This window comes from Trachurus japonicus, chromosome 22 (genome assembly GCF_045865225.1).
Source record: "Trachurus japonicus isolate A0001 chromosome 22, Traja_1.0".
Taxonomy (NCBI): Eukaryota; Metazoa; Chordata; class Actinopteri; order Carangiformes; family Carangidae; genus Trachurus; species Trachurus japonicus.
Window position 1 is genome coordinate 18,766,571 of NC_140928.1, and position 10,102 is coordinate 18,776,672.

General features: G+C 43.1%; 1 protein-coding gene across 2 annotated transcripts; it reads left to right on the plus strand.

Annotated features, from left to right (window-relative positions):
- Nucleotides 1-435: 435 nt before the first annotated feature.
- thbs1a (thrombospondin 1a) lies at nucleotides 436-9,293 on the plus strand. 2 transcript variants are annotated; one of them, XM_085767858.1, is made up of 22 exons: nucleotides 436-629; nucleotides 728-811; nucleotides 1,147-1,706; nucleotides 1,860-1,938; nucleotides 2,075-2,164; nucleotides 2,274-2,383; nucleotides 2,691-2,810; nucleotides 3,256-3,352; nucleotides 3,450-3,623; nucleotides 3,718-3,894; nucleotides 3,980-4,153; nucleotides 4,245-4,525; nucleotides 4,607-4,825; nucleotides 4,931-5,038; nucleotides 5,461-5,620; nucleotides 5,727-5,845; nucleotides 6,196-6,430; nucleotides 6,542-6,769; nucleotides 6,865-7,136; nucleotides 7,248-7,345; nucleotides 7,446-7,597; nucleotides 7,697-9,293. In XM_085767858.1, the coding sequence occupies exons 2-22, from the start codon at nucleotides 748-750 to the stop codon at nucleotides 7,762-7,764; spliced, it is 3,585 nt and encodes a 1,194-aa protein (XP_085623984.1). In that variant the 5' UTR covers nucleotides 436-629; nucleotides 728-747; the 3' UTR covers nucleotides 7,765-9,293. The 2 variants fall into 2 exon arrangements, with proteins under 2 accessions (XP_085623984.1, XP_085623985.1); XM_085767859.1 differs by having other exon boundaries at nucleotides 7,446-7,585; nucleotides 7,687-9,293.
- Nucleotides 9,294-10,102: the final 809 nt, after the last annotated feature.

Below are 10,102 nucleotides of genomic sequence, written 5' to 3' on the forward strand. Positions count from 1 at the left end.
TATGTGACAGTCATGAAATTAAAACTATTTGACCAATAATCAAGCTTATATTTGACCGGAAACGACCACGTCTTGGCTGTGGAGTGTGTATGAAATATTTGTCCGGTGATGGAAATTCAGCTCAGGAATGCATTTTTCCCCTCTCTCTCTCTCTCTCTCTCTCTGTGTGTGTGTGTGTGTGTGTGTGTGTGTGTGTGTGAGTGTGTGTGTGTGTGTGTGTGTGTGTGTGTGTGTGTGTGTGTGTGTGTGTGTGTGTGTGTGTGTGTGTGTGTGTGTGTGTGTGTGTGTGTGTCTCTCGGATGTTATACTGTGACTGGCTGTGAGGTAAGAAAACAAGTCCGTCCCTTTCTCCTGGAGCCATCTCATTGGTTCAGATGGGACCTCAGGAATGTCCTTAAACTGTTTAAATAGCACTAGTATTTGGTAGGACAAGTCAGAAGAATAAGTGAAAGCATCGGAATAAATCCGGGACAGAAGCTCAGAGAGACTTTGCAACTACTTACTGCAGTTTAATGATCTTCTACAAAAGCTGAAGGAAGAGAAACGGGATAAATAATCTAACTAAGAAGGACTTTCCTCTTCTTTTTAATCCATTTTCACAGGACTTCTTCTTTTTTTTTATTTTAAAGGTTTGTAAAACTCTTTATCAGTAGCATTTTATTGCCAACTGCCATTTATTGATGACCAGATGCAGTCATGTTTAACTCTGTTACTCTGGTTGTAATAGGGATCGTTTGAGGTTTCAAGATGATGCTGTGTGGCATCTTTTTGCTGGTGATGCTTTGGAGTTGTGAAGGTGCACGACTGGCAGGTGAGAATGGAAATCTTAATAATAGATACCAGATTTTTAAATTCTTTAAACTATCCAAGCTCTCACATATAGGTCTACTGAAGTTAATAATTCATAGGGACAAGGTTTCTACGTGTAAACTCATTGCAGATAATTATAAAAGAGAAATTCGATAATATTCTTTTTCTCTTTCTTTCTTTCTTTTTTTTTTTTTTTTTATATATTTTGACCAATGTGTGACAGTTCTGACTGGTGTAGCTCCTGTAGCCTGTGTGTCTTTGTTTTGTTTTTTCCCCCTGCATCTTCATGGACACTGTCATTAACTGACCGGTGTCTTTTCTTTTCTTTGACCACAGAGAGTCGAGATGATAATAGTGTGTATGACTTATTCGATCTGGCCCGAGTAAACAAGAGACACCACGGAGTGAGTTTGGTCAAAGGAGCAGATCCCTACAGCCCCGCATACAAAGTCCTCAATGCAGACCTGATCCCCCCCGTCCCCGACAGCTCCTTCAGGGACCTGCTCGACTCCATCCAGACTGAGAGGGGCTTCCTCCTCCTCATCAACCTGAAACAGTTCAAGAAAACCAGAGGCAGCCTCTTGGCCATTGAGAGGACCGACGGATCCCGACCCGTGTTCGAGATCATCTCCAACGGCAAGAACAACACCCTGGATGTGGTCTACTCCACCATGGACCACCAGCAGAGAGTGTCCATCGAGGATGCGGACTTGGCCACCGGACACTGGAAGAACATCACGCTGTTCGTTCAGGACGACCGCGTGCAGCTTTACGTCGGCTGTGAGGAAATCAACGTGTCGGAGCTGGACGTGCCGATCCAGAAGGTGCTGTTCCAGGAGGTGGCGGACATCGCTAAGCTCAGGATCGCAAAGGGAGCTGGAAAAGACAGATTTATGGTAAGACCCTATTGCCTCACGTGGAAACTGAATTACTGTATAAGGGTGAGAAATAATATTTAGTTCTCCATATTTTGTGCTCACATAATAATTCATTAGAAAGTAGAGGTGAACGAGTTTGAAGTGCCACTAACTTTAATTATCTTCCTTCAGGGAGTCCTTCAGAATGTGCGCTTTGTCTTTGGGACCACCCTGGATGCTATACTGAGAAATAAGGGATGCCAGAGTGGAGGTAAGTGTGAAAAATACATTAAATCTTTCTATTACATTTAACTGATGGCTCTTACTCAGATGCAAAATTGACAGCAGGATACCACCTTGTGCTCAGGTGAACAAAACTTATCTTCTCTCCTCTTTTCCCCCTGCAGCTACTTTAACTGATGTCATGACCCTGGACAACCCAGTCAACGGCTCCAGCCCTGCCATTAGGACTGATTACACTGGCCACAAAACCAAAGGTGAGACCTCTCCTGCCCAAAGAGACGAGTCTGTTTCTCTGTTCTGAAGCTTAGTAGTAAAACATTAAGACTTGAGGTTATTTATTGGATTCTTCTCCCTTGTACTCAGATCTGCAGTCTGTCTGTGGCTTCTCTTGTGAGGACATCGCCAGCATGTTTAAGGAGCTGAAGGGACTCGGCGTGACTGTTAAAAAGCTGACAAATGACCTCCAGAAAGTGGTAAGCTCCGAGCACCATCAGGGTCTGCTCTTTGTCATCTTTTGATCCCTCTTTTCCGCCCCTCTCCATTTCCCTGTTAACGCATTCCCAGTGCGTAGCCACTTGTCGCTGTAATGGCAGTCCCCAGCCAAGTTCTTAATGAGACCCATGTGAATACACAAATATGTTTGGCTGCCGGTTGCGTTTGCCCTGCTTCACTAGAGTCAAGCAATGTCTTCAGTTGCTGATTCATTTGTATTGGAACTTTGGCAAAGTGAAAGTTTTCCATCCTCAATCCTGAGCAGCCCCCTCTCTCTTTCCCCCCCAGTCTGAGCAGAGCACGGTGCTGATACAGAGCCTCAACAGTGGAGCCTGCTACCACAACGGTATCAAGTACAAGGACCAAGATGAATGGACCATGGACAGCTGCACTGAGTGCACCTGTCAGGTAAATGTCACCACACCTGCTTGAATACAACCTTCAGACAAGCCAGGACTCAGCTGATGATAGACATCATTGAATTTCCTGTATTCCTGCTTTAATTAAGTGCTAATAGTGTTTCTGTTTGCACTTCCCACTATAACCACTGACAGCCATCAACACTTCTTCTCTACTATCATCAAAACAGCATGAGAAATATTCCCCACGAGCAACATCTAGTGAAGGCTGCTCATGTTCTATTTAATTAGTTTGGTGTTAGTGAGGATTATGTTTTCTATCAACACAGCAGGAGTGTCATGTCCCTGATAAAGATCTGTCCTTTGTGAAACACAGCAATTAGACTTGGAACAATACCAGCGGAGACAGTTTTTTCTTCTGTACCATGTCCAGTCAGCTGCTTATGTAACTTGATATTCTTGTACTAATTTGACTATTCTTTTATTATTTCCAGAAATCTGTTACTTTGTGTCGCAAAATCTCCTGCCCTCTGATCCCATGTGCTAATGCAACCGTGCCTGACGGAGAGTGCTGCCCTCGCTGTGGAACACGTAAGTTTAAATTTCATACCTTTTATGATCTCCTTCATTTCTTTATATCTTCCCTCAGAAGTAATGATAATCAAACTTCATATCTCCCACCCTACAGCCAGTGACTACGCTGAGGATGGATGGTCCCCCTGGTCTGAATGGACTCATTGTTCAGTGACTTGTGGACGTGGCATCCAGCAGCGTGGACGCTCCTGTGATCGCATCAACAGCAACTGTGAGGGCACCTCTGTCCAGACCCGTGACTGCTACCCCCAGGAATGTGACAAACGCTGTAAGTTAATCAGTATTCTTGACACAACCATTGTGATGATAAATATTCTCAGTTTGATAGCATGATGAATTAATTTGGGATGTGTTACCCACAGTCAAACAGGATGGCGGCTGGAGTCACTGGTCTCCTTGGTCATCATGCTCTGTGACCTGTGGGGAAGGGGTCATCACCCGGATCCGCCTTTGCAACTCCCCCACACCCCAGATGGGTGGCAAGGACTGCCAGGGAGAAGGACGTCAAACTGAAATCTGCCAGAAGTCGCCCTGTCCTAGTAAGTTTGATTTCACCACCAGAGTATAGTATATGATTCAGTGTGTGAATACAGGTGAATTGATGTTTTTTAATTCACTTTTTAGTCAATGGAGGTTGGGGACCTTGGTCACCATGGGACAGCTGCACTGTCACCTGTGGTGGAGGAGTCCAGAACCGCAAACGTCTCTGCACTGACCCTGTCCCCAGATATGGTGGAAAGGATTGTGTTGGTGATGCCACTATGTCTCAAGTGTGCAACAAACAAGAGTGTCCTATCGGTAAGTATGTTAGATTAAAAAAATCCAAGAGCTTAGCCATCATTACAAACAGATCACCCCTTTAAAGTATGAATTCTCTCTGTCAAAACAGATGGTTGTCTGTCCAGCCCATGCTTCCCTGGCGCAAAGTGCATCAGCTTCTCTGATGGCTCTTTCAAGTGTGGCAAGTGTCCACTTGGCTATCGTGGCAATGGCGTCATCTGCAGGGACATTGATGAGTGCAAAGAGGTTCCTGATGCTTGCCACACTCAGAACGGAGTCCATCGCTGTGAGAACACTCAGCCCGGCTACAACTGTCTTCCTTGCCCTGCACGTTTCTCCGGTCCTCAGCCCTTCGGAAGAGGAGTGGAACAGGCAACAGTTAAAAAACAGGTTTGAGTTATTACTCACTGTATTTGTGGCCAGTGGGTTTAGCTGCTTGGTTGTTTTCTAACCCTCTGTCATTTTCTTTAGGTTTGCACACCCCGTAACCCCTGCCAGGATGGAAGCCACGACTGCAATAAAAATGCAAACTGCATCTACTTGGGCATCTTCTCTGAGACCATGTTCCGCTGTGAGTGCAAGCCAGGATATGCAGGGAATGGTCATATCTGTGGTGAGGACAGTGATCTGGATGGATGGCCCAACACCGACTTGCTGTGTGTGGAGAACGCAACCTACCACTGCAAAAAGGTACCCAGACCCCACATGGACAGACATATAAGAAGCCATTATTATCCAGCTGCACTACATTACTGTGATGACTGCCTTTCTAACCACTCTTTTGTTGCTTTATAGGATAACTGCCCCAGCCTTCCCAACTCTGGTCAGGAAGATCATGACAAAGATGGCCTGGGTGATGAATGTGACCATGATGATGACAATGATGGGATCCCCGATGATAGGGTGAGTCATTACAGCAGTTTTATTTAGCCCCAAGCGGTGCTTTCCTCAGAGACCAGACATAGCAATCAGCCGTAGCCCTGCTTCCTCTGGGCAGTAGGAATGTGAAGTCTCCATGTTTGGGTTCTTCCAACAGAGAGCTAAAGTGAAAAACCAGTAGCACAGGAATAGTGTAATATAATTTCAGCATAAAGCCAGAATTAAGGAGGTGGCTTGTTGCCCATGATTCTTAGTGTGGACTTGGAAAGTTGGGCAAGAAAAATGTTGTGGTAAAAATTACCAGCTCTCATGCTGTGGAATTTCACATTCCAGAAAAAGTGGGGAAAAGAAGAGCATTTGAAAGAAAAGTTTTGCTCTTGTACACATGATTTATTTGTGTCATGGCCCATTTTAGTAACTGAATTGATATTTGTCCACCAATTTAGGACAACTGCCCAAGAGAATACAACCCTGCTCAGTACGACGCAGACAGAGATGATATTGGTGACCGCTGTGACAACTGTGTGTTCGAGGCCAACACCGATCAAACCGATACTGACAACAACGGAGAGGGCGATGCCTGTGCTGTTGACATCGATGGTGATGGTAAGAGATATTTCCAAATTCTCTGCAAGAAATTTTCCCTTTGCTAATCTTTGAAAGGGGTTTGAACAATTGTAAAGGCTAAAACGAGTATGTTTCCACTCAACAGGTATTCTGAATGAGAATGACAACTGTCCTTATGTGTACAATGTCGACCAGAGAGACACTGATAGAGATGGTGTGGGAGACCACTGTGACAACTGCCCTCTGGAGCACAACCCTGATCAGGTAACATCACATTTCACCCTTCACCTTCCCATTACATATACACATTTGATGGGATACTATTGTTGAAGGAGGAACAATGCAAAGCTCTTTGTCCTTGTATGTATTCATCTGCCTTTGGAACAAATATGAAAGTGTTGTTCTGCTGAGGTGTAACAACAGGGACATTGTCATTGCTCACATACCTGAAGACAAGGGGATAGATTTAAATGATGTCCAGAGAAGAAACTCTTACATAGAGGCTGGTGAAAAACCAGTGTAGAGAGTTATTTGAGGCGAGGACAAGTGTTTTACAGTGTGAGAGTCAGTCTTTGGAGAAAATCTCATTGTAAAGGAATTCTGTTCTCTTGCAGATCGACTCTGACTCAGATCTCGTAGGAGACAAATGTGACAACAACCAGGACATTGATGAGGACGGTCACCAGAACAACTTGGACAACTGCCCCTACATAGCCAACGCCAACCAGGTAGACCATGACAAAGATGGCAAGGGCGATGCCTGCGACCACGATGATGACAATGATGGCATTCCCGATGATAAGGACAACTGTCGACTGGCCTTTAACCCTGATCAAGTGGACACTGATGGTGAGTCGGTCTTATGGCATGATGAATGTGGTACAAATCAATGGACATGGTCTTTTAGAGAGTATCATCTTCTCTGCAATTATAATCTACATATTTATTTTCTCCTCTCAGGTGATGGTCGTGGTGATGTGTGCCAATATGATTTTGACCAAGACCAAATTCTGGACATCGATGACGTTTGTCCAGAGAACTTTGACATCAGCGAAACAGACTTTCGCAGATTCCAGATGGTTCCTTTGGACCCCAAGGGTACCTCTCAGATTGACCCCAACTGGGTGGTCCGTAATCAGGGCAAGGAGCTGGTGCAGACAGTCAACTGTGATCCTGGCATTGCTGTTGGTACGTATTATGCAGACAGTGATCTAACTACAATACTGTTTGTTTGTGTTGTTGTGTATTGGTAGTAACCATGTCTTCCTCCTGTCTTATTTCAGGGTTCGATGAGTTTGGTGCAGTGGATTTCAGGGGAACATTCTACGTCAACACAGACAGAGATGACGATTATGCCGGGTTTGTGTTTGGCTACCAATCCAGCTCACGCTTCTACACAGTCATGTGGAAACAGATCACACAGACCTACTGGTCCCACACACCCACAAGAGCTCAGGGCTACTCTGGCCTGTCAATCAAAGTGGTCAACTCCACCACCGGCCCTGGTGAGCATCTGAGGAATGCTCTGTGGCATACCGGAGACACCCCAGGACAGGTGAGCATCCATTAATTGGCTTCAAGTTGGACATTTAACATTCAATTTAAAACAGTGTTGAACTGTTTGTCATTTAAACCTAATTTATAACTCTTTGTTTGTCTTCTTCAGGTGCGCACTCTGTGGCACGACCCCAAGAACATTGGCTGGAAGGACTTCACTGCTTACAGATGGCACCTGACCCACAGACCCAAGACTGGACTTATTAGGTGAGCTGAAATCCCCTTATACATGCTCTGTCAATCAATTACAAAACAGCAGCCTTTTTTAAAATGGCAATGAGTTCATGTTTTACCTTTTCTTTTGTAGAGTTGTCATGTATGAAGGCAAGAGGATCATGGCCGACTCTGGAAACATCTACGACAAGACATATGCTGGTGGGCGACTAGGCTTATATGTCTTCTCTCAGGAGATGGTTTACTTCTCAGACCTCAAATATGAATGCAGAGGTAAGCATATCAGTGGTGTGACATGAAAAAAATTCTTTCTTTCACTTTCATCACTCTAGACTCAGTTTGTAACATTTTTTTCTCTTCTTCGTTTCTTTCAGATACATAGAGTACATAACATGGCGCCTGGATCGATATCTTTGACTTTTTCCTTTGAGAAATGCACATCGGAGGAATGACGGCCAAGTGAACTAACGTGAGGTAAACTGACCTCAGGACTTAAAGCCAAATTAAAAGTTCAATGATGATTCTGCACCACTGCACCAAACTCAAATTGTGAGCGCAGCTCTGCTCAGAAGACATTGGCCCTCTCACCTTGTTGCTCTGATCTGCATTGAAAGAGGGCCAAATTTTATTGCTTTGCACACCTGTCGGTTGGCGGTATTCCTCTGTGGATGAGGGACCAAAGAGTTTTTTTATTATTATTATTTTTATTATTTTTCTACTTTTGAGCATTAATATACATCTGCTGTGGACTCAAAAATGCTTGTTTCAGTATGAAGAAAGCAGTTGGAGAACTTTCTTAGGCTGGGGTAAATATGCCCCTTGAAGGAACTGTTGAGGGACCATGGACAGTATGGACTGACTGTTACTATCAAAGAGAGTGAATGTTGTTTGTGTGTTTTTGCATGACTGCCACCCAACAAGCATAGTTATGAAGACAACCAAGTCAACATTGATTTTAAAATATTTTGATAACCCCTTACCCCACGTTCAGGCAGACCTATATAATACAAGGTCTTAGCTGAGGCTTAGGGCTGGCCTAAAATATTCGTCTTCTCAGGAAAGAGCACTAGAAGAAACAAGGAGAGCACAAAATTCAGGACAGCACAGGGCCACAAAGCAGACAGGCTGCACACTGCTTTGGAACAGTAATTATTAGCAATTATAATGTCAATATCTCTAATCTTTGCTGACAAGGGACGTAAACAGCGAGGGCCAGTCTATATCCTGTCATTAGTTAACCAATGTTACATATGGCTGTTTGTATTTACTTAATCATCATAGAGGCTTTAGATCTCTCTCATCTTTGCATCTTACTACAGTATCTTAAAATGTTGTAAGCAACCTACTCCAATTAACTGAAGTCATCAGACCAAAACAGTGAAAAAAAAGTGAAAGATAGGCATAATTTCCAGTATCTTCAAATATTCTGCTTCTGCACAGTGTGCATGACTGGTGTGCCTGAGCTTTTGTGTACATTTCTGACAAGGGAAAATCAAAGGAAACCCTTTATGTACAAATATTACCTCATTAATTCTTTTTGTATTGAGACCAGCAATACACAAGAATCACTTTTTTTTAGCAACAGAGTACAAATTGGTTGGCTTCTTTTTTTTTTTTTTATAAAGCAAGACTTTAGTATCATTTATATGCTGTATATAAGATATTTTTGTAGCAAAAGAAGCCCGAACAGGAACGTAAAGGATTTAAGAGATGTTGTCTTGACTATGTTGTGCTATATGTATTTCCTGTGCATTTTTTGATAAATTATTATGTTTGTTTTATGTTGAGGTTATTTCATTTGTGTAGATATATGCTATTTAAATAATTTATCTAGAGGCGTAGCCTCATATTGGAAGCGTTTCTGTCTGTATAAAACTTATTTGCACACTGACATGAGGATGTCTTTGTTATTTTGGTTTTTGTATGTGTCATTTTTAATTATTAGTGAAGCTTTTCAATAAACATTGTACTATAGTTTCTACCCAAAGTGCTGTTTATACTCCTACCTGTTATTTTCTAATGTCAAGTGAACAATAAAAACTTCAGGAAAAAATATATCTTGGTTGATTGTTGTCTTTGTGGTCAAACAAACAGTTAAATAGTCAGTTGGACTGTTCATGACCTAAGCCACTTCCTCAGTGTTTTTGGACCTCATGCTCTTATTGAGGTCCTCTCCCTAGAATAGCAAAAGGAGCCGAGGCATGCTTTGTCAAGTGACTGGAATCCATTAGTTGAGTCTAGTGAAGCCTTGGAGAAAGGGAGTATCCTCGGGAGTCAACAGCAGGAAAACTCAACATGAAGTATAACCCACTTAAACAGCACATCCATATAGATCTGATTACACATTACACAGGCATCTCCTTACACCTTCAGAAGACAGCCCTCCACAAGAGAGATAGACATAAGGAATTTTGCATGATTTTCTAGGGCTGTGAACTTTAAGTTATGGCTGTGGTCCTATCTTAAGAATTGAAACTGCGTGAAAATCCAGTTTTCATTAAAACATCTGGATAAAACTCCTCAAAAGAGATGAGGTAGCCATAAGCTGGGTCTACAGTTTGCTGTTATGCTGAAAGACCCTGCACCAGCATATCATGTGCAAACAGAATTCAGGCTTCAAATAGAAAGAGCTGTAATCTAAAGCACCAGTGAGGGTAAAGCCAGAAAACCCAGACAGTCTTAGTATGTTGCTGGTCTCTTTACATTAGGAGTGACCTCATTCTTACCATACTGAGCTCAATGTGTTTCCATTACCTCAAATGAGCAGTATATCTGTCCTCCTGAATGAAG